This window comes from Gouania willdenowi, chromosome 3 (assembly GCF_900634775.1).
Source record: "Gouania willdenowi chromosome 3, fGouWil2.1, whole genome shotgun sequence".
In the NCBI taxonomy this organism is placed as follows: domain Eukaryota; kingdom Metazoa; phylum Chordata; class Actinopteri; order Blenniiformes; family Gobiesocidae; genus Gouania; species Gouania willdenowi.
In genome coordinates, this window is record NC_041046.1 from 35,711,674 (window position 1) to 35,737,037 (window position 25,364).

Consider the following 25,364-nt stretch of genomic DNA (forward strand, 5'->3'; position numbering starts at 1 on the left):
TATAATTTTAACAATATGGAATTTAATACACTGTATTGTCTTCATTGAGAAGGTATTTTTTTGGCTCCAGGAGGACTTTAATCCAGGTGAGATGAGGCAAAATGGCTCCTTTCAGAGTAAAGGTTGCAGACCCCTGTTCTAGGCATATACCTCAGTTAAGTTGCACTAAAGTCAAAGATGGTTTAAAAGCCACAGGCAGATTGTATGTTTTTTTTTTTTTTTTTAAATTTTAAGTTGTTGACACATGGCATGTTAAAGCCAATGTTTTGAGTGTAAAATATATTTCATACATAATGTTCTCATTAAGGTGTACATATTTACAGAATAATTGTTTCTTAAGTCAGATATTAAAAAAAAAAAAAAAAAAATCACAATAATCGCCTTCGTGACCTATGTATCGGAATAAGAATGTATAATACACAGCCCTAGTATATACTATATATGTGAAGTTACAGCATTCAGACTGCATTGTACACTGCAGGTGAGGAGTAGACACTGCTTCCATGCATTCAGGAGACACACTCCCACACATCAGAAAGGTAAAGTGATTCTACTGGGAAACAACATACACTAATACGTACACTAAATGTTGAGCCACGTTAGAAACATATTGAACCAAATCCTCCCTGATGTTCCTCTGTAGGAAACTATTTCTGAGAGAGAAAGAGAGAGCGCGCACAGGTAAGTGCATAGACCAGTAAGTGGATACGTGTCTTACAAATCATTGTCAAACCAGTCTGACAGAAAAATGAAAAACTGTTCCTTCACAAACACGGGTCTGTTTTTTTTTTTTTTTTTTTCTACTTCTTCTTCCTTTTTTTTTTTTTTTTTTTGTATGTTGCCTGTTCCTGTTTGCTTTGTCCTTTATGGCTCCATGTTAAACAGTTCCAAGTCTATTTATAACACTCTAATGGAGGTTTCAAATAAAAAATACATATGAATATAGTGAAACATCCATGTTTTATGTGACTTTAGAATATTTTATCATATCATCAATATATATAAAGTCATTCAAATGCGACCTTTGGAGTAAAATATGTTTTAAATCAAAGGGATATGGCCTGGAAAGGAAAACCTTGGCCAAAGAAAATGAGTCAGATATTTTTCCAAAGGTAGAGCAAAAAAAAAAAACAAAAACAGGCTGAAACACGTCCGGGAGGGGGCGGGACAAATATGTTACCTGCGTGGCAGGAAGCGCGCTGATTGGTGGAAACCAGAGTCCGTCACACAGAAGCAGCGGCCGCACCCCGCGAGCGCATCAGTACCGAGAATCTCAGGTTTCGATGCTGTTGCTCGCTTCTCCACTTTTCCGTTTTTCTTTGCAGAACACCAGACGAACACCAACCGGGCTCTGTAAGCGCAGTTTAAGTCAAGAGATATATTTGACATGGAGAAGGTCGTTACACTGACTCTGCTGTGTGTGGGTGAGTCGTAAATTCATTATTCAAAGTTATTTGTGCTCGTTAAACGGCCACACCTGTTTACTGTACACCGACCCAGGCTCACCTTCAGAGAGCAGGCCTCACAAGCCTGTTTCTGCAGGAAACCTCTCTGTAAACATTTATTTACGATATCTTTGAAGATAAAAGGAGAGAATAATAATAATAATAATTAAAAAAAAATGTTTTAATCAAATTTATATCAAACATTTAGGGTGGGGCGATAGACAAAGTTCACGATACGATACGACAGACCTTAATGAGCTCACGATCAGGAAAAAAATATATAAAAAGATTGCTTTTTCAAAAATAAACACTTTTATTTGATTTCATCTCTGGGCATACTTACTTACTCTGGGTATGACCCTTTTTTTCAACTTAAAAGGAGAAGAGAAAATAAAATAAACAATGTGAACATAAATAAGACTATTTTGTCCTATTTAAAGTGCAAAAAGTGCTTCTCCGTAACTACAATTTTAAAACAGAGACTGACAAATTATGCTATTATGACATTCTTCTAAAGTGAACATTGCATTACAAAGTTTTTTATACAACTAGAACAGTCTACACAGCCCAGATGTAAGGGCTGTGTAGATCCACATAATCCCTCCCCTCTCTATAATCAATACCACCCCTATCGTCTATAATAGATCTTGTTACATTTTGATATCACAATATATTGTCACACAAGCTTTCACCTCACCTTTATATTGTACAAAAGTTGTTCTTTGGGCTTATAAATGGATGATAATGCCTTATAATTCCACCAATTATAACTAAAGGCACCCAAGCATTTATCTAAGTACATGTAGTTACAGTATATGTTGCACCCCCCGCTCTGCCCCCTTCCTATTGCGTGTGCGTATGTGTAATTGCTGATTGAGAGGGCGAGGTATTTATTTCATCCACTCTATTACACAAGCTCTCAGGTCAATTATCAGTCTGTGACATCCTCCATAATCCTGATGAAACTAAAACTAAAAAAAAAGGGATAGAAACTGACTGTATGTTTATGTCAGTAAATAAGAAGTTTTATATCGATACAAAATGTTTTATTTGGATCTTTTGCATGAACATGTGATATGTCAGAACTGGGCGATATATCGAGATTCAAGATATATTGAGTTTTCTTTTTTGGGGGTTTAAAAAAATGACTATCGCCTATATCTACAGTATATGTATATGTTTTATAGCTTATTTTGTTTTAAAATACTTGTTTTAGGAGTCGCAGCTTTCACTACTTCTCAGAACAGCATAAAAAGCACAGTTTGATAGATCACCAAGTGCGTCCTAACTCTCAGACCTTCCCCTAAACAAGCCGTGCTACAGAACTCACTCACACGTGCTGTCCCTTGGAGGAGAAAAAGACTAAAGTGGCACATATTGTGCAATTGTGTGTTAATAAATGTGCCTGTGTGGTATTTGGATCATCAAATTTAACCCAGAATTGTCCTTCTGGTCAGACTTCATTTGAAATAAAACTATCGAGATTTATGTCGTATATTGCTACTATTTTGAGAAAAAATATCAAGATTTGAGTTTTGGTCCATAATGCCCAGCACTATGATACGTAACTTAAAAAGAACTGCAAACCTTTTTTTTTATTCTGGGGTTTTCCATGCAAAGAAAATCATAATGAACGGCAGTGTCATTGTTTGAGTGTTTACACAATGAACGTTGTGCACATAACAAGCGGATAATTATTAGAAGTTGCTATATTTGATTAGTCTGTCACACACTCGTGTGATTTTTTAGAGGTATAGAAGTTGTAATCAGTATATCTAATTGTTGTTTGTAAGTTATGGGTATTGTCTCTTGGTGTGCATTTTTGTATCATTCAAAAGTCATTCCATTGTGATGTTCACACACTGGTGCTCACGTCACGTGCACACACAAGTCCAAACATATTCATGGGACTGTGGGTGGTTTTTCGTGTGGACATACATTACCCGTCTGTGTGTTGTTGAGCTGCAGGTGTGGGTGTGTCTGAAAGCTCTCCACAACCACAAGTCTGTGTATTCATTAGTCCACAGCGACAAATACCAAGTGTACATTCTGAGCAGTGGTGTCTCAATAATGGAAAAAGCTTTGAATTCCCTGGAATTGATACTTTAGCACAAAAGCTTATGGGTTTGGACGATATGGATCAAAACTCATATCTCAATATTTTTTCTCAAAATGGAGATATATATGATATAAATTTCTAAATAAAGTCTCACCAGAAAGACAATTCTGGGTTAAATTCACTGATGCAAAGGGACAGCGTGTGTGAGTGAGTTCTTTAGTATGGCTTGTTTAGGGCAGGAATTTTCAATTTTCAATTTCGGGAGTGAGGACCCCATTTGGGGTCGTGAGACGCTTCGATAAAATACGAAAAACAAAACAACAACAACAACAAAAATAGCCTATTTCTGCTTATTTATTACCCTTTTTCTGCCACTACACCAAACTTTACATATTATAACCTATTTTCATCACTTTTTCTTGCTTTTTTAATGCATTTTTAATACATTACTCCCGTTTCTGCCACTTCTCTATCAAATTTAAATGTCTTTTCTGCACGTTTTCCACTTTCAAGACATTTTCTCTTTCCCATTATTGTCACTTTTAACCTCTTTTCACCTTATTTCATGCTCATTTCTTTCCCATTTATCACAATCACAATTTGTCATGCCCTTTATTTGCCAGTTTAAACTAATTGTTCCTACTTTTTAATATCAAGTAATATACGCTATTAAAAAATAGAATAGAGACAGAATAGAAAACTTGCGATATATCATGAATCTTATATTGCCCAGGCCTACAAAGGCTATCATTATTTTCATTTCTTATCAACTGTAAATGACCTCAGTCATCCAGGTATCGCTTTCTTCAGGCAGTTAAATGTTATTCTTATGATTGTGTTTGTGTTTGTTTCAGTGCTGTTGGCTGTTGGTGCCATTGAGGTCACTATTGAAAAAAAAGAGTACGAGTATGCAAGAGGCGACAACATCACTCTACCCTGTTTCTTCAAAACTAAAATTAGCCCTCCCAAACTTGTCATCATCACATGGTCTGTGGAAGGAGTACAAGCTGGTGCTGAGGAGGTCAGTTTCTCTATAAACCAAAGTCACAGCAGTTAAATCAGTTTGCCGACAACGCTCCTTCAACTCTTTCTTTTTGTAAAACAGACGCTGATCCTCACCCACTACTATCCCAGCAAAATCACAGACATCAAGTCACTGTATGAAGGTCGAGCTTCCGTGGACATTGACGTCCTCAAAGGGAAGGCTAACCTGAAACTCAAGTCAATCACTCTGGCTGACAATAAAGTGTTCGAGTGCCGCGTTCAGATCCCAGGTGATGATGAGGGCACGCCGAAGGACACTGCCCGTCTGATCGTCCTGGGTAACTAGTATTTTAATACATTTGTTAGAGTCAAACAGATTTGGAACATTACTATTACTAAGCCATTAATGAATAAGCCCATACAATTGAATCTTCCTCTTGTGTTAGCTTTCTGTTAGCATCTCTTGTAATAACGGATCAGTTTTAACCCAAGTCTTAAATCGGCTGTAAAATACACTAAATGGTAAATGGACTTGATTTTATATAGCGCTTTATCCCCACACTGAAGCAGTCTCAAAGCGCTTTACATATCAGCGCATTCACCCAATCACTCTCACATTCACACACCAGTGGGACAGGACTGCCATGCAAGGCGCTAGTCGACCACTGGGAGCAACTTAGGGTTCAGTGTCTTGCCCAAGGACACTTCGACACATAGTCAGGTACTGGGATCGAACCCCCAACCTCTCGATCAGAAGACGACCCACTACCACCTGAGCCACGGTCGCCCCACTAAAACAATTACATATCCTGAAATTAGTATTTTATCACTTGTTTACCGCATTAGGCTTCCTTATCATTGAAAATATTGGTATAAATTATTTTGGTGTGTACGTCTGAGCCTTTTTTGTGTCTGTATACCCCTCGATTTCAAACTATTTTTTAAATATTAAAACAATCCTCAAGAGAACCAACAGGTAAACTTGATATTTTAATAATTGTTAACTAAGTATGTAACATGGTTCCCCAGTTTTGTCTTCAATTACATTGTAATTGACAGTTTCTATAAAATGTTCATGCCAATTACTATTACAAAGTCAATTATCTGAATTCAATTACAATTACAACAGCAACATGTTTTTCCAATTACCATGACAGTTATAATTATGTCATAATTGTAATTATTTCCAATTACACAATTAAAATGATAAATTACCCCAACCCTGGTTTATATCCTCAAAGAAAAAAAGGAAACACTTCATATTTGGATTTCCATTTTTCAGTGGCTCCATCCACACCCGTCTGTGGGATCCAGGGAAAAGCAGAGTACGGTCAGAACATCAACCTGACCTGTCACTCTGCAGAAGGTTCTCCTCCTCCTCAATACTCATGGGACAGCAAAGACGTACGAAACATGCCTCGTCTTAAAGAACCCAGAACCACTCAGAGTAAGTAGAAAGGATGTTCTCAAATCAGCCATAATAATAATAATAACGGTAAAACTAGTAGCTTAAAGGATATGGCATGGGTATGGGTTATCATATTAAATGTTCCTACTGTGGCAGCCTTAAAGAGTGCAGCAGACCTTTAGAAAGTGGCAGAAAATCCACTGCTTACGACAAAAAGTACAAAATATTAACCACTGACATACATTGTCACATCAGTTGTATTAACTTATTTCAGCTGTACTAAAACCATCTTATGATTACATTTTAAAACAAATATATGGAAAACATTGATTTTTAGGAGTAACAAATTAAGTCAATTAAAAATTATCAAGCAGTAATTGTTAATCTGCTTGCACTGATGGATAAAGTGATTAACAGTTTTTAAAATAATTATACCTAATAATAATACAGTTTATGCAGTGGTGCCTTTAATCGCACTCAAGACCACTTTACAAAATGAAATAAAAATGCATAAAATACCTTAAAATATAAGGTATGGTGTGGTAGGATACGAATATGTTCTGATGATCTTTTTTAAATGTACAGTCTTTTAATTATGTACGTTTACTTTCTTTGTTTTGTGTTTATTCTTTTCATTTGTAATATTTCTAGAGTGTCTGTGACATAAGTAATTTCCCCTTGGGATAAATAAAGTGCTACTGATTCTGAAGGTGTAGGAGGCAGCAAATAAAAGGAATTTTCATAGATTTAAGCAGTTTTCCTGATTTCTCTTTCAAATTAAAAGTCCTTCCTGAAATTACCGGCTTCCCTCCATATTGTACAAATATATATTAAGTTCAATAATGTTCAAAATGAACCATCATGTCATCGAGTGTGGGTGCCTCTGTTTGTCTGTTTCTGTTGCAGTTTGTTTAGCATGTAACCAGTGCAGTGAGGGCTGGATTCACCAAAGGTTTAGGGGTAATAAAACATGAGCAAACGTAATTCCCCAGAGAATCAGGAGTACGCTGCTGCTGCACATTCCAGAGTGCCCTCAATCCATTTAGCGCGCTTCCCTCTATAGAATATATATAGTAGGCGGATCTCACGAAGGGAGCAAAAAAGCGGAGGAGGAAATGCAAATAAATTATTGCAGTGGGCGCTATGCGATTCATGAAATCTGGATCTGTTTGCGGTGATAGTTTTTGTACGGAAAAATAGTACGACTGGGAAGTAGTTGCAGACACACGCAGTTGACAGAAAACCCATGAAACAGGCTACAGTTTGTCTTTCTGTTGCAAGAAAATAATTAAAATAAAACAATAGTCAATAATATTAACATCCACTGAAATAGAAAATAAAGCGTGATTAAAGTGTGTGAGGGAGAGAGACAGCTGGATGCCTGCAGCCCGTGTGTTTCCGTGTGTGTTCGCTCTTGTGCGCGGAGATCCATGAATGTGATCATAGATTGATGTCGCTTCGGCCACAGCTCCAGTGACCTCGTCTTTCTCTCCATGTTTTGACCATCAATGTCTTGTGTCGCGTTGATGTCAGGCCAGAATCAGCTGATCAGAGATGCGTATTTACGCACGATGGCACAATGAGCGCATATGTGAGTGTGGTGGTGACACATAGCTACTCAGGGACTCAGATGTCAGTACATCATCTTCCAGGTCATCTGCGGACTGATTGACACTGTGTTACTGTATTAACTCAGATCAATGGCGTCAACAGATCAATAGGATGGTTTCTGTCCTAATCTGCCTATTTTGCATGCACTGATCGGAGCAAAGTTACAGGACCAAACGGAGCACCCACATTAAATGAGGGGGAAAAAATATCACTAGGTTTAAAATTGTTGTTTTAAAGAAAAACAAATCTTTATTTCTACATTATTAAATGTTTGTGCAGCAGTCTATCTGCCTCAAATTTAACTTCCTCAAATATCAATGCTTGTGCGCACTGATGTCTCTACATTAAACAAGCAAATGCTCATTTAAATAGGGGCGTTCTGCACCAGTTCTGCTCGTGCACCAATGATTGCTGCGATCTTAGTGAATTCCGCGCAGCAGGTGAGGAAACTGCATCACTAAAGGATTTAGAGAAGCAACTGAATTACCACCCTTTATTTCAGATCTGTGTGAATCCAGCCCTGAGTGTGGTGTGTTATGGGTGTGTTTGTCTTCCAGGTGGAGGAAAACTCTCTCTGTTTAATATCTCCAAGGAATCATCTGGATACTACACCTGCACCTCCAAAAACAAGATTCGCTCTGCTTTCTGTAACGTCACCCTCTCAGTCATGCCACGTAAGAAATCACAGCAATGATTTCATCAAAGGACAAACCAAAGACTTACAGACTTTTTTCTTTGCTACAGCATCCTCAAACATTGGTGCTACTGCAGGAATTATCGTTGGAGTTGCAGCTGCTTTGATTATTCTCATAGTAACTATTTATTGCTGCTGCTGCCGAAAGAAGAAGGAGGAAAATGAAAAATATGCCATGGGGTAATTCATGTGCACACAAACTGGCACCTGAGAACTACATGTGTGGATTTTATCAGCAGCAAATATATAGTCCAACAAAAAGTTAAATGCCAAAATAAGTTTTGTATTTCTACTAAAACTGTTTAATCCTTTTTTCAACAAGTAACTATTTGCTTGTTGCTCTCCACAGTGATAAAATAAATGATTTTTTTGGTCAGATAAGGGAGATTAATTCGTGTATCATTCGTTCATTTGTTTTTCATTATGTAACAAAAACATGAAAAACGAAAAAAAAGCACTCATTATTTGTTTCCAAAACCAAAATGAAAAAACGGAAAACGCCTTGTTTTTCAAATTCAAGCTCTTTTGTTTCGGTACAGAAAAAGAAAAACGGAAAACGATCACCTTTATTTGTTTTCTCCATTACCGATTGGCCAAAGTAACACCCGGAAGTGTACTCTCATCCAACGCTAACAGCTATGCTCACGAGAGTTTGGCCTGACAAGATTGCTGCTTCTAACTGTGCATCAGAAACGTATCCTTTTCGCTTTAGCTGGTGTTGGGCACAGAACCTCCTCACGGAGGATTGAGAGACTAAAAATATCACGGAATGTGCAACGTTTCACTTCCGGGTCACGTACTTTGGCAAATCGGTAATGGAGAAAATGAATAAAGGTGTTCGTTTTTTTTGTTTTCTGTACCGAAGCAAAAAAGCTTGAATTTGAAAAACAAGGCGTTTTCCAGTATCATTGGTTCATTTGTTTTTCATTATGTAACAAAAACATGAAAAACGAATGAACCAATGATACACGGATTGAGATTAACCAGTATCTAGATTTTGACAAAGATACTATTAAAAAAAAAAAGGGTCTAGTATCATTATTTCCAAATACAAAAAAATTAAAAACAAGCGCGTCAGAAAATGGATGGACGAATGGATCACACAAAATCTTTGTTTTTCATCTGGTTTCCTGCTGCATGTCTGATGTTTTTTTGTTGTCTTTTTCTAGAGTTCGTGAGGAAGAGTACACTGACCGAGAGCCTGAAAGGCAGGACTCTGCACGCAGCACTGAGGTGAACGAAGTGAGGAGCACTAGCGATACACGAGACAAGTATGAAGACAGGAGCGAGCGCGACTACGACCGTCACCGCGACTACGACGAACGGCGAAGCGACTACGACGAGCGCCGCAGTGATTATATCGACGGTCGCAGTGATTATGATGATAGGCAGAGCGACTATGAAGGCCAACGAGATGGGAATCGTGCCCGCCGCTATGAAGACGACCGCCGCTATGAAGACGACCGCCGCTATGAAGACGACCGCCGCTATGAAGACGACCGCCGCTATGAAGACGACCGCAGGGACCGCGACAATGCTGACGACCGCTACGACAACTCCTATGATAGCCGACCACAGGTGCCAGCCAATAAACCCCGGAGAGATTAGGATGCTTGATCCACAGCTTCCTGTCCTATTGAATAAGCCTTTTCACACTCGGAAATCTTGCTCTCGTTGAGTTCTCGCTCATTATTTACCTTTATTTTACCAGGTAAGGTCAGTTGAGAACCAGTTCTCATTTACAATGACGACCTGGGCCATGAGGTCAAAGGTCAGAGGTGTAAACTTGCCATGGCTGTCAAAGCTAATGCTGCACATGAGCTGAAAATTCAGGGTTTTTCCCGACTTCTCAAACAATAACCCAGGTTAGTCAAATTTTGTAAACATGAATCAGCTCATAAATGCTGCTTCACTTATCGGCCTGTTTAATGTCCATCTTGTGCACTTCCTTCAAATTTGTAAATAGAAATAAAATGATAACTTCATAAAAATAATCATGGACCTGGTTAGTGAATGGTGTACCTTCTCAAAGTGAGAACTCTATACTGTAATAGGCCTTTCCACACTCACTTGTCCCATCAATAATAATAATAATAACAGAACATGCTACAAATACATAACAATCACAAGTTAAAAGATTGGGAGGAGTGTGGAAGCAAGGGAGGTCTGTCGCTTTGATACTGTTTATCCCATAGCTATGGTCCTCCCTCCCCCCACGAGTCCGAATATATGCGTCGTTACTGGGTAGAGTCCCAATTGCGACCGCTGGAGGCCCTGGAAGTCAGTGTTTTTGTCGACCAGGGGTTACCTGTGTGGAAGTGAGGGGACTGCCCTTGCTTTAATACTGCTGTTCCCATCGGTTTCTAAACGTGCTCGGTTGGGGCTGAAAGTGGTATCATCGGAAAGCCCTGGTCCCCCAGAGTCCGAATTTGTGTATTATGAATAATATAAACACTATTAAAACACTAACGCTGTTAGGTTGGCAATATCAACAGACCGATCATGCTTGTTGACGTTTTTACACCTCTGACCTATGACCCCGCAGGTGGCACATGCCCAGTGTATAAAAGGCTTATCCACGTGACAAGCCTCCTGATGCTCCTGTGACTTAGTCGACTCACATGCCGTGCCTTTAAGAGTGCTGTGTTGTTGTTATCAGAGCTCACCACATACAGTACGATCACGACTATGCCTGATTTTTTTAAATATTCAGTCTGTAACTGATAAAATATCTCTTCAGATCAGAAAAAAAACTAGAAAATCCTTTTGTGTGTACCTTGCGTTAGCGTTAAACTAAATGCTCCTCAGATCTGTAAAGTAGTTTGGTTATAATATAAACATAATGACTCACATCTGTGCTTTCATCACCGCTATTAGAAACAGTACGAACAAATAATCTTTCATCATCTTGTCATGAACATGAACATTGTCATGAACAACTAATTTATTACGTCTCTTCCACAGCTGAGTTAACTTTTCTGCACCTGTTATACAAACTGGTGTATTAATTTTATGTTTTTATGTCTTTTTTAAGTTGTACAGAACACAAAGCTTGGAGGTCGCTGTCTAAATGTTCCATGTTTACTAGTAGCCATGAAACACAGATAAAATGTTACTAAAAGTTTTCTGTTTTGCATTTTATTTTTGTGTGTGTAAAGTCCATCAGTGACTTTAAAATGCTGTAAAAAAAACTTAAAAACAAAAATATACAGTATATGTATATCTGGTTTGGTTGCATTTTGCTGAGACTTGTTTAAAACATTCCTCCGGTTACTCACTTCCTGCTGAGTGTGTGAATCAGAGCTTTTAATTCTGGAGGCCTTTTCAGTTTCAAACATGGCTTTAGTGCTGATTCAGTTGTTTTTAATCATTTTTAAAAAATAAATAAATAAAATAATTGTCTTTAAATCTTACATAAAACTGAAAATTGGCTGACTAGATCTGAATTTTTTTTGACTGACTGTAATATATTTCTGATCACTCAGCCCCAATCAAATTGCATACGTGATATTTTCCCTGACGTTGGATGATAAATAATGTTTTTTTTTTTTTTTTTTTTTTAATTTGCCTGATTTAGAAACTGGTTTAAAATTGTTTTTGTTTTTTTACAAATCAGCAGCAAATTGCATTCCTACCCATTATGTTCTTTTTGTTCCTGATCTTTATTCAAATGTTTTATGGAGGGAGAAAATCACTGTTTGTTGTAAATAATAAAAGTTTTAAAGTAGTTTAAATGTTTTGTATTTTTCACATATTTTGCCAAACCAGATCCCTTCTCCCTCCTAATTGTTAGGGTGATTGTGTCAAAGCTGGTGTTAGGTATCTTTTTTTTTTTTTTTTTAGGTTTTTTAAAAACATGAATAAAAAGTACATTTAAACTTTTATTGGTGTACTTGTCATGTAACTTGAAAAACAGATGTATTGTGTGCCTTCGTCATGTCACCAAGAAGTATTTGCTTTACTCAGATATGTTTCTTTAATCTGTAACACTGTATAAAAAGGGATGAATAGGTTCGATCAAAGTCTGGACCCCCATTTGACAATTTTTGCTTATTTTTACCCTTTTTCTGCACCTACACCAAACTTGCCATATTTTAACTTATTTTCATCACTTTTTCTTGCCATATTTTTGCTCCTTTTAATGCATTTTTGCGACATTACTCCCATTTCTGCCACTTTTCTATTAGATTTTAATGCATTTTCTGCACATTTTTTTTCCACTTTCAAGACATTTTCAGCACTTAGAAACCATTTCCACCACTTTTCCCACCTAATGTTGCATATATGTTGATCCATTATTGTCTTTTAACCTCTTTTCACGATATGTCATGCTTATTGTTGCCAATGTAACCACATTCACAATTTGTCATGCCCATTATTTGCCAGTTTAAAGTAAACCAATTGTTCCTACTTTTTACCACTTGTTACCATTTTTACCACTTTATCTGTCTGTTTTTGGCCACTCTAACTTGCAACTTTTAACCAATTTCTGGGGGTTTTAGAACCCCATTTCACCACCTTTTCCACCATTGTTGGTCACTTTTAACCAATTTTATTTCTGATTAAAACAAGGATTTACATCTTTAAGATGACTATACTATGGCCTAATCAATACTGAACTTCCTGGATAACAGTGGGTGTTTTCCAGGTGAATAAAGATTCATAGAACAATGAACCATCATTTAACTGACTTTATAGATGAGCCCCATTAAACTCTCTCCTTTATTCCCCCTTGTAGATGGTCCTGCCTCCTCATGACTGTTCTTTAATGTTCATGTCTGTGTTCAACCACTTTCAGTACAGTGGGGGTCCCTGGTCTCTGGAACCTTTATTTTGGGGGTTGGGAGCTGAAAAGGTTGAGAACCACTGGGTGAGGGCGGCAGTAGCTCAGTCCATAGAGACATGGGTTGGAAACCGGAGGGTGGCCGGTTCAAATCCCAATGCGGACCAAAATACAGAAGTGGTTCTGGTAGCTGGAGAGGTGCCAGGGCACTTCTCGAGCACTGTCGAGGTGCCCTTGAGCAAGGCATCAAACCCCAACACTGCTCTGGTGTGCTCCCTTCATTGTGGAAGCAGCCCCATTGATGCATGTTCACAGGTCCTGTTTGTGCATGTGTGTGTGAGAAGCATGTCCCTAAAATTAACAGAGTGTAACATAATTAATAAAGTATTTAAAATTAAATAAATAAATAAATAAAACATTAAATTAATCAGACTTTTGAACACTTGATGGCAACACAACCACACAAAACCAAACCTACTCAAATCTGATACAGCCTTGTTTATATTTGTATTATGCACCAAATGTTGATTTTGCTTATATTCGTACAATATGTCAATATTAAACTTAAAAAACTTTAAACACACTGAGTTGATGTCATGGGTACATTATAAGGATCTATCAAAATTAAACTTCATCATTCATACACGATGACATGTCTGTGTCAATACTGGAAATAGTTTTAAATGCATTGTGTAGCTTTTTGGTCTTGTTCGACCATAGAGGAAACATCTATTTAGATTAATAAAATATACAGTATGGACCCCTTAATGGAGGCTTGTAGTGTTACAGCTTTGTTGAAATAGGAAGAATAACGTTTTTGAACGTAAATGAACGTTTTATAGAATTCCAGCAGACACTCGTGCTCAGAAAAAACAAAGACAACCAGGCTAAGCCCCGCCCAACAAAGTACGTCACAATGTTTACAAACAATCAAAGGGTCTATATTGTTTCTACCATGTTGTCCAAATGGCGGCATCTGGTGGTCAAAGTTGGTACATTTCTCAAGAAGCGATAATAACTGTGTTCAGGTGTGAGTAGATCACAGGTGTATCTGCAGCAGCATTAGCAGCTCTTCTCTCTATAGCATGTAAGACTGTTTATACTTTTCTGTTCCTCAGTGTGGGATTTATTTTATATTAACGTTATGAAGTGAAGAAATATTGTTGATTTATGTCCAGAGGTGAAAGTAAAAGATTACTCACCTTCTTTAAATGAAATAGTACCTGTACTTCTTTGAGTATATTACTAAATCAGTCATTTTACTTGTACTTAAGGACATTTTAAAATAAGTAATTTGTTGAATTTTTACCCCAAACCGTTACTGTGTAAATTATAAGTTCATAAATTAAGCTATTCTTAGAGTCTGAGAATTTTTTTTTTATTTTGAATTGAATTCATTATATATAAATAATATTAAGTTTGAGACTACATAATGTATATTTTGGAATAAATGTGACGACCCTGGGACCAGGAGTCAAAGTGTAGCATCTGATGAGCTGGACTGGATCTGTGGCTCAGATGTTGAACAGCTCTGATTTGTTAGCTTGTTGTTACTTTTGTGCCTGGAAACAAACCCACAACCTTCCAGCAATTATCACGGTGCTTTGTTGGCCATGAAACTCCCTAAAGGCTGTGGTGTGAAGTCCCAAACACTAAAAAAGGCAACGTTGAAGGCAATTCATCTGAAGCTTGTGAGGGTTTTGGATTAAAGTACATGGTTTTGTGCTTCATATTTCAAGATGTGAGAACATCAATAAATCCCAGGCGTTCAGTCTTCCTGAAGGATTGTCAACCACTGCTGGAATAAAAGGTGTTTTTCCTGCCTTTGATATGAACATGTTAGAAAAATAACATGATTGAAGGTAATGTTTATTATAGAATAAAATAATGATTGATAGGGATTTACATATGTTACCGTCACGATCATCATTTATTGCTTTCTGTTAATGTGATGTTTAGGTTTCCCTGAGGACAGGGTGGAGGAATACAGAGTTCACATCATACCATAAAACCTCACAAATAAACAAAAACATGTTTTACTCGCGTCCAACAATTTGAAAACAAACTTAGTGGGGTTTTCAAATACAAAACCTCCTTAAACAAAGGCATTTTGTTTTGCAAATAAGAAACATACCTATCAGACAAATACAGCGTCTTTTACAAATTAAAAAAAAAGACATTTGTTAAATCACAAATAAAAGACCTTCAAGCAGGGTTGGGGTCAATTATGATTGTAATTGTAGTTTTAAAAATCGGTTGATCGTAATTAAATTGAGTTTAGATAATTGACTTTAATTGTGAATGTCATGAAAATTATATAAAAAAATGTCAATTATAATTTTGGAACCATATTACAGTTCTATGTAGAGTTTTACACATGTAGTTAATTATTAAAATGTTTCATATCAAGCTTTCCCACGTTTAACCATTTAAAATAAATTGAAATTGACTGACACAAAAAAGGCTCTGACGCCCACACCAAAAATATTAGAATCTATATTTTCATTGATTAGGAAGCCTGATAAGGTAACCAATATAGGAAATAAATTAGATGATGGTTTTGATTTGTTTTTAGTGTATTTTACAGTGTTATCATAAGAGATGCTAACACAAAAGGGAAGGTTAACTTTTATTAGGTTATTTATTTCAGGCTCAGTAATTCTGAATAATTGCAATTGAAGTTTAGTAATTGAGAACGTAATTGTAATTGACTTTGAGAATAAATATAATTTTAATTCAATTGTCATTGGAAAAAATGCTGGTTACTGTAATCGTATTTGAACATAGGTAATTAAACGTAATTGTAAGTAAAAAATGTAACTGACCCCAACCCTCCCTTCAAGTACAAAAAACAATTCCACAACTACAGAAAATTATTGTGACTTTTTGCACTAAATTTCTACACACACACACACACACACACACACACACACACACACACACACACACACACACACACACACACACACACACACACACACACACACACACACACACACACACACACACACACACACACACACACACACACACACACTCTTTCTGCTCTAAAATGCACCACTTGATGCTCACATCCTTCAACACATCCGTTTGTTAATGATAATTTGAAAGTAAAAGTCGAACAAAGATTGACTTTGAATAATTTTATTATTTGTGTTACGATACAATTTATGATTTTTTTTGTCATCTGGGTGATGATAGATACGTCTGGATCTGCTGGGCTGTGAGCGAGGGGCTCATTTTGGTGAAGGATCGGAGGAAATCCGTGTGTTTGATGGACGTAGCCTCCATGTTTTCGTCTAGTAGGGCCAAAAGAGCCGCCTGGGGGGGGAAAGGGCATTAAACCTAATAGCATTTCTCTGAGAAAACCAACGTATGTTTTATTTTAAGAGTCATGTTACCTCTTTGCACAGATTTTCCAGATCAGCTCCGGAGTAACGTTCGGTATTTGCGGCCAGCTCGTCCAGACGCACATCAGCAGCCACAGGCATGGAGGTTGTACATGCCTTCAAAATGGCTAATCGAGCCTAAGAACACAAAACGATACAAAATATTTTAATGGAGTCCTACCTCGAGTTATTATAGCTCTTTTCAAACCTGTTGATCCGGTGGTGGAACATAAATGATGTGGTCCAGTCTGCCGGGCCTGAGGAGGGCGCTGTCTATACAGTCAGGTCTGTTCGTAGCCGCGACAACCATCACGTCTTTGTTGCACACTTCCTGGCAGTCGAGCTGTCACAGAATGAAAGGAGACCAATCATGACTCAGGGAAAATGTAGGAAGTAGCATTAATCTTAAGGTTCAAACATACTCGGGCAGACATTAGACTGTCTGCAATCCTCAGAGCTTTCATACTAGAGCGCACCGCCACATAGTAGCATCCAGTAAAATCCTACAATTCCCACAATCCTTTTTTGCTTCTGTGTAGTCCTTATACTCATTTTATGACGTGTTTTAAAGATGTCTGTACTTTTGTAGCTCGTCTACCAGTCTCCTCTAAGCTCGTCTTCATCTCTCCTGCTTCGTTTCAAGTATATCCAACTGCAGCCACGGGTACAGTACAAGCACGCCTCCAACAAACCAGCCCCGCCTACAAACCACGCCCATGCAAGCAATTTTTCAATGCGCTGAGCCGTTAAAGAACGCCCACATGTGCAACGGTGGCCGGTGAAGCTATTTTTCAATGTAACGTTGAATTAAGCAAGGAAGTGTAGTCAGAAGGGGTTAGTTAGTAAAAAAATAAAGATAAGTATTGCAAAGTTCCAAATTTGCCAGAACAGTGGAGGTGGATGTGGTTGAAATTAGTGGAAAGGTTCATGTCCAAGTATTGGCTCAGGGGGATCATTAGGGCATATTTTGTAGGGGAGGATGGTTAGTACGGGGTGTGGTTTATAGCGGCTGTGGCTGCAGCTCGACCCTTCTCACCCATTTCACCAGGTGATGAAATGCAGGCCAGTGTTACATTGAATGTGGGTCGATACAATGCAGAGCAGTGTTTTGTGTGACACCAGGTACGCGGCAAAAGTCAGCGCGCTTGTAAAAGATGATCGTTGCACTTAATTTGCCTTTACAACACAAATGTCAAACTCAAAGTTTGGGGGCGAAATCCGGCCCTTTACAGCATCCAATTCGGCCCCCTGGAGAAAGTAAAAAATGACAGAAAAAAACTGTTATGTAAATTAAAAATATAATTAAGTTGTTGATGTCTCAGATTTCCCAATTTCATGAAACTCCACAATATTTTGAGGGGTTTGTATTTTTCCTTTGTTTATATCACATGAATGCAGTCATTTTTAATCGCAAATTGTAGAAAAGAGTCAAGAACTCAATTTTTCCACAAATCTTGCAATTTCTCAAAAACAATTCCATAAAATTCCTCTAAAGTACACAAATACAATAGTTTTTAAGTGAATTGAACTGATGGTGAAAACTAAGGCACAGTGATGTTCAAATTGCTTTTTTCTCCCACCTATATTCAAACTGGTCCGTATTTGGCCCCTGAACTAAAATGAGTTTGACACCCATGGCTTACAGGAATGAGCTTGGAGCCTGACACTGGTTACAGAAGATCTTTACCTCCAACCCATTTAATGCAATGCTATGCTCTAAAAAGAGCTTCAGGTTTTAAAATGATGCGATAGCGTTAGGTTTTTTGTTTACATTTCATACTAAGCGTTGCCCAGAATCATCTCACCTGTTCCTGTGTGCGACTCTCCTCGCCTCCGTCAGCCTGGAGAACCTGCTCTGTCCCTCGTCTCTCCACGGTCTTCAGTCCAACACCGTCCATCTCATTCAGCAGCACAGACAGGAGGCGTGCCTGCACGCTGTTTGGTGTCTGACAGCCTGACCGCGAGCCAATCAGAGAATCGATCTCATCCAGAAACAGGATACTGGGAGCACAGGCTCGGGCCTGGCGAAACAGCTGCACGTGCACAAACAGGTGGAAGTGTTTGAAGAAACAAACTTGAATAAAAAACATGGCAGAGACGTTGCGTACCTGTGCTAACGTCTTCTCAGAGTCTCCGACGTAGGGCGAGTAAAGGTCGGCGCCGCTAACGGACAGGAAAGCACAGTGGGAGGACGACGCCGCGGCCTTTACCAGCGTCGTCTTTGCACATCCTGGAGGTCCGTAGAGCAGCACGCCACGAGGTCGACTCAGACCCAGACGCACAAACGCCTCCGGGTACCTCATGGGCCACTCAATACTCTGACGTGGTGACACAGAGGAACAGGTGGAGATTAGGATCATATTAATTACTTGGTTTTTTTTGCATGACACTTAAAAAAACTGAAGACTATAGGTGAATATTTGTGCAACATAAACAAACTACTGAACAACATTTCTATAATAAACTAAAGGCCAAATATATGTACAAATAATGAATGACAAGAAAAAAGGTGATAAATGTAATTATTGATTAATTATGAATTTACAGCGATACTAATGGAACCAAATCTAAAAATCCACAAACACGCCATATCAAATGTTTAATGAGATTAAGTGCTGTCCTAATGTTTAAGTGGATTGAGTCCAGGATTAGACTAGATTACATCCAGTTCTGAGTTTCACATTTTGACACTAGAATGTTTGAGTGAATATTGACTACGATTAGATTTACTACTTAGTTTTATGTTAAGTTCATACTTTATTAATAAAGGATGATGGACAGAATAATAATACCAAATAAACTCATATTTGATATGGTTTATGTGTTAAACTGTAATGATTAAATATTGTTTGAAATGTGAGAAATGAGCAGCCTCTCCACACTACCTGTATGAGTTTAAGCTTGATCTCTTCCAGGCCTCCAATCCGCTCCCAGGGCACGGGGGAGAGCTCGGTCCGACCCAAGCTGCCCCTCAGGCAGGAAGGACAGACCACCTTCAGGGCTTCTTCAAAGTGCTTCATACCCACAGTCTGTTCTCCTGATTCCTGCAGAAAACAGAGTCAGTGAAAGGTGACATAAAAAAAAAGAATGTTTTACTTTAATGTACACTGTTTCCTTTCTGGTGACCTTGGAGCGTTCTCTCAGTGCGTGTAGGGCAGCCTCCCTGCACAGAGCGCTCAGGTCCGCTCCCACGTATCCCGCGGTCCTCTGAGCGAGCTCTGACAGATCCACACTGGGACACACGGGCATCCGTTCACACAGGACGGACAAAATCTCCTTCCTCTGCTGTGATGTGGGCGGTCCGATAATGACCTGAAGGGACAGAAAGACTCCTGAATTGTTTGTTTACACCAGGGGTGTTTAACTCATTCAGGGGCCAAATACAGACCAGCTTAATCTCAAGCAGGCCACAGATCAGAGGCGGTAAAACAAGCAATTTTATCATTAATTTGCCCAAGTTTTCACTTCCATGTACATTAGTATTAGTAAAGTACACCAAAAATATCCAAGCAATAAGGGACAGATATCAGTTCCTGCAGAATCCACACTTTTCTGAACAAATTTGGGGAAATTTATTGAATAATTTGAGGAAAATTATACAATTTTGAACAAATCGAGAGTACTCACTTATTTGATGTTTAAAATGGTTGTCATGTGATAAAGACATGGGAAATATGTGAGCTCTTTCAGGGACTAAGATATCTACAAGATTTTAAAACAAACATTTTTCACAACCACTTTTCCAACAAGATACAACCAGAGAAACACAATTATTTAAAGCCTTAACAGGGTAAATAAAACAAAAAAATAATCATCTATTAAGAAATATTTTAAAATGTGTAAGGGAAAAAAAAACCTTAGTCACAAACAAGCAAATAACTTTAATATAATTTTTATTTCAAAGTTCTGACACTGAATTCTTACAGTAAATGTAATTAAACCATATTAGCAAATCAAAACAAAGATTATTTTAATCATATGTGCCAGCTGCAACGTAGGTGTGTATAACTGTAATATAAGTGTGGAATAATTATATAAGTGTAAGCTTAAGCATAGCTTTAAGCCTTTGGAAGTAACAAACATCATGAAGGTTAAACGTATTGTTTCATTCGTTCATTTTATGTTTCAGAGATTCTGGAACTTCTCAACTTTTTGATACACCATGAATTGCATCAATCCTGGGTCAAATATCTTGACAGACTCTACGTACCTCCCTGTCAAACCTCCCTGGCCTGCGCAGCGCCGGGTCCAGGCTGTCTGGCCGGTTGGTGGCTGCGACGATGAGGAAACGATCTGAACGATTCATGCCGTCCATCAGCGTGAGGAGCTGAGCAACCACACGGTTCTCTGGAGCAGAAGAGCTGCTCCTCCTTGGACACAGAGAGTCCAGTTCATCCAAGAAGAAAACACAGGGACCATCCTCTGCTGCAGAACGAGCCCGAGCAAATACAGAACGCAGCGTCTCCTCACTCTCACCTGGACGTGATCCTACGACCTGCAACGACAATTACTCACTGGTAACATGGAACAAAATGTTAAATGTATTCAGAGGCCGATAGATGCCTGAATATTCCTTTGTTTTTCTAAATTTACCTCTGGTCCTTTCACTACCACCAGGCTAGCCCCCACCTCCAGCACCACCCTCCGGACCAGCAGGGTTTTGCCCACACCGGGTGGCCCCACCAGGAGCACTCCTCTGGGACAGGAGAGTCCCAGAGAGCGCAGTGTGTTCGGGTAGAGCAGAGGCAGCTGCAGCATCTCTCTGAGAGCAGCGCTGACCTGAAACATAACAAACAGGAGTCGTTTAACAGGCAAATACCTTCTACTTTCATTATACAAACATTATACTTTAGACTTCACTATACTCAATAGGAGTGTGGCGATATGGTGATATATCGCGATTTTTTTGCACGATTTATCGATATGCTCGTGCCAAGTATCGTTTTTTTGGTTTTTTTTGGGATTTAAGATTTATTTTATTTCAAAACATTTTCTTCTTTTTCACTAAAATGTGCAGGTAAGTTTTCACACAAATGTCACTGTTTGTTGAAGGAACCAATATACTGTTTCCTGGAATATTGCACTATAATGGTGTCACCGGTAAGAAAGACCCTATTTTTGTTTACACAAAGCACTATTGGAGATACTTATTTATTTACATTGGTATGTTGACACTTATTTACAGAAATGTTGCACTAAAACAGTGTCACTGTTCACAGGACACTTTTTCAATTCATTGTCTTTCAGAGATATAGAATAAAAATTGTATTTTTTTCACTCAATCTTTTTATTCTTATGTCAGATTATTGTAGACTGATTTCTGACCAATATATTGATAATCGCAGTATCGTCATATCGTGAGATAATCGTTATCGTGAGCTTTGTATCGCGTATCGTGAGGTACCCAGAGGTTCCCGTCCCTAATATTCAAATACAATAACAGACTATTTTAATAGACAACACAAGGTTCATTACAAAAGTAAAGAACCAACCTTTGTCTGTCTGATGGTAATATTTCTTCAGTCAATCATATAAATAAACAGTTTTGTTCAAAACTCAACATTCCAACAGTCCTTATTCACCCTAAACAATCCCACATGGTTGAACCTAGAGTGAATAACTTTGGGACTAGGAGAAAGCCCTATAAAATTAAGGTTGCCCGATCGAATATTTACATGTCAAGTTTTCTATTTCGGCGATTTAGAACATTACAATATCACCTATATGGAGTTTTTTTTATTTTTTTTAATACAGACCCTTTCCAAAAAATGAGAATATCATGGAAAAGTTGTTTCATTTCTATAATTCCATTCAAAAAGTTAAACTCTTATAGATTATAGATTCAGGGCCCACAGTTTAAACCATTTCAAATATTTATTTGTTTATTTTTACATTATTTGGGCTTCCAGCTCATAAAACCCACAAAAACAGGAATTCAAAAAATTAGAATACTGTGAAGAAAAAAAAAAGCACCATTTACTTTTCAGTTTTTGCAGGAAAAAAGAGAAGGACTGGACTGTTGGCCAGTGGTCCAAGGTCTTCCTTTCTGAATAATGTAAAGTGTCTTTCATTCTGGAATCAACGTCCAAGGGTTTGGCGCAAAACGGGGTGAGGAACAGAACCCAAGCTGCTTAAGGTCCAGTGTGAAATCTTGTTTTTGTGGGTTTTATGAGCTGGAAGCCCAAATTATGTAAAAATAAACAAGTAAGTACTTGAAATAGTTTAAATTGTGGGCCCTGAATCTATAATCTATGACAGTTGAACTTTTCGAATGGAATTATGGAAATTAAACAACTTTTCCATGATGTTCTAATTTTTTGAAAAGGGTCTGTATATACAGCTAATTTTGTTTTAAATTGTTTGTTTTAGGAGTCGCTGCTTTCTCTACTTCTCAGAGCAGCATGAAAAGCTCAGTTTGATGGATTTCTGAGTGCGTTCTAACTCGGACCTTTCCATAAAAAAGCCACACGACAGAACTCACTCACACGTGCTGTCCCTTAGTTTTTCCTATTGTGCAGCTGTTTGCTTATAAAAGTGCCAGAGATACACAAATGGACAACAAAAATACACCAAATGGCTCAAAAATAAAGAAAAATGCAAAAAAAAAAAAAAAAAACCTGTTACTCTGAATACACACAAACCTGCTATAAAAATTAACAATTCAACAACAAGAATACATGGAATGACTCCAAAAATGAATCAAGTTTACTATTTTGGCAATATAGAAAACTACAATATCACCAATATCAATTTATTTAAATTTCATATTTTGTCCTAAAATACTTTCATTCAATACTTAGAACATGTAACGCACAGTTTGATGATCACTGAATGCGTTCTAACTCAGACCTCATCTAAACTAAAACAGGCCACACTATAGAACTCACTCACACATGCTGTCCCTTAGAGAAAACCCCAAAAGTGTCAGCTGTTTGTTAATAAGTGTCTTATGTATAAAACTTAAAGTGTTCCCTATATCTTCATTTAACCAAATATAAATTCAAATTCAAATATTTTATTCAAGATTGATGTGGGGAAACAAAATGTCTTCCTTAGAAGGTTGATTTTATAATAGTGTTTTACCTCCTCCAGTCCTCCCAGTGGCTCCCTGTGCTGGTCCTGCAGCTGACTCCTGTAGTGTCTAACAGTTTGTATCCCAGCAATGTCCACACCAGTTCTAGAAGTCACCAGTCCAGCAGTGGTGCCTTCTGGGTAGATGTTCTCCACCACCACATAGACCAGCTCTGTATCAAAGTCCTCCAGGTTCACTACGAACCCTTTATGGAGCTGAACTCCTACTAGCATCTCCTTCACGAGCTCATGGACCAAACGAGGAGAAGCCCGTTTCTTAAAGTCCACGTTCTGGACCACCACAGTGATTCTGACACTCTTCAGCCTGTGAGCAGGTACGGCTGTGAGCTGACCCAGGTCCAGGGTCAAGTGGGCGGGGTTCTGAGAGAGCAGCCCTGGAGAGACACATTTCAGGTCCGCCTGAAGGAACCCTTCAGCCAAGTCTGAGCGAGGCCAGGCGGTACACAGGCAGCTCCCCCCGGGAAGCGACACCAGCACCGGGGAGCCCAGACCCAGACCGAGCGCAGACATCACACCAGGACCCAGACGGCACCTCTGAGAACCCCGGTCCGAAGGATGCACCGGGAGCAGCTTCAGGGACTCCATAGTCCGTCAGAGTGAGTCAAAGTGTGAGATGCTAACACAGCTACATGCTAACTCATGGCTGTCAGTTTCAATGACGTTCAAATTAACCGAATATTTACAAACTGTATAACAACCTTCATTGATTAACAACAGCAATAGTGAACGAATGTCTGAGGGAGACCACTCAGGATGTTTACAAAAAACACGTGGTCTACCAAAAGGGATGGTCAATCAAAACGTTTCCGGAGCCGCTTGCCCCTCCAAAATAAAATACACCCATTCGCGTAAAAGAGGCTCTCAATTGGTTTTTACCACAGTCATTTAATCGCAACCCACTTTTTTTTTTAATTTTAGAATTCAACAAACCAAATTTAGTTTTTCAAAAATAGCTGTTGACACACGCACCTATAATCTTTTTTAAAACATAAATATATATATTTTCCTGTGCAACATGCATTTCACAGCATGCCTGTGAAAAGAAAAGTTTCTTTATTTTTGACCAGCTGTCCGCGACCCACTTTTGGATCCCATCCACCATTTGAGAATCGTTGATGTAAAATGTATATACAGCATCTGTAGTATATAGTGTCCTACTGTCATTTTTGTTTAAATGTTTCCCCATTTCATTGAGTATTTATTTGTTGTTCTTTTTTCTTTACTTTTGTCAGGGTATTGCGTTAAATCCCATTTCCGTCAGTAAAGAAACTAACAAAAAACTAGGAAATGTAAAATAATAGTAAGAATAAAACTTTTCTAAAGTCATTATGATATAAGTCATATTAATGAGATACTATCATAATTATGAGATCACACAGCACTTGGTTGTTTGATGTTGTGATCCCCCTTTAATTCATGCCATAGTATATGTTATAAATTATTATTATAAATTGGAATCTAGTTTCATTACCAAAACCAATACTGTTTCTACTTGTAAACATGACCTTTAAGGACAAATAATTACCTGGATTTCTTTTATATCTCATCCACATGCAGATGGTAAACGATTAATTGTTTTAGGTTATTTACTTCACCTGTATATGGCAAAACAACATGATGGCTGTCACATTTGTTAGTGCACTCTGGCGACACCTGGTGTTCACACAAGTAAAAACACATCTTAAGGTTGCTCAACCCTAACCATCGATGTTATTTAATGTGTGTCTGCCTCTTTAAATTTTATGCTGTTTTATAGCTCAACTATAAAGCGGATGGCCGTGTTAGTTGTCTCGAATCTTTCAAAATAAAACAACTGCTAGTCATTTATGCACACAGGGTTAATCCTTTAAATCGTAGTCAATGCACTCTTAATCTGACAGTGATCACCTGCTTTTAGAC

General features: G+C 38.2%; 2 protein-coding genes and 1 long non-coding RNA gene across 3 annotated transcripts; 2 read left to right on the forward strand and 1 right to left on the reverse strand.

The window, feature by feature from the left end:
- The first annotated feature begins 1,247 nt into the window (after positions 1–1,247).
- On the forward strand, positions 1,248–12,083 carry LOC114456535 (cell surface A33 antigen-like). The gene is made up of 7 exons (XM_028438377.1): positions 1,248–1,424; positions 4,359–4,525; positions 4,610–4,826; positions 5,771–5,935; positions 8,065–8,181; positions 8,252–8,381; positions 9,371–12,083. The coding sequence occupies exons 1-7, from the start codon at positions 1,388–1,390 to the stop codon at positions 9,807–9,809; spliced, it is 1,272 nt and encodes a 423-aa protein (XP_028294178.1). The 5' UTR covers positions 1,248–1,387; the 3' UTR covers positions 9,810–12,083.
- Positions 12,084–12,785: 702 nt separating this feature from the next.
- LOC114456569 (uncharacterized) lies at positions 12,786–24,987 on the forward strand. The gene is made up of 3 exons (XR_003672845.1): positions 12,786–13,071; positions 14,459–14,465; positions 24,978–24,987. It is a non-coding gene; the product is annotated as an uncharacterized LOC114456569 (long non-coding RNA).
- afg2b (AFG2 AAA ATPase homolog B) lies at positions 16,136–24,232 on the reverse strand. The gene is made up of 10 exons (XM_028438352.1): positions 23,457–24,232; positions 20,967–21,152; positions 20,584–20,868; positions 19,500–19,685; positions 19,259–19,417; positions 18,482–18,691; positions 18,179–18,406; positions 16,582–16,716; positions 16,386–16,511; positions 16,136–16,305 (listed from the first exon to the last, which is right to left on the reverse strand). Exons 1-10 carry the CDS (start codon positions 24,048–24,050, stop codon positions 16,168–16,170), a joined length of 2,247 nt encoding a protein of 748 aa, XP_028294153.1. The 5' UTR covers positions 24,051–24,232; the 3' UTR covers positions 16,136–16,167.
- Positions 24,988–25,364: the final 377 nt, after the last annotated feature.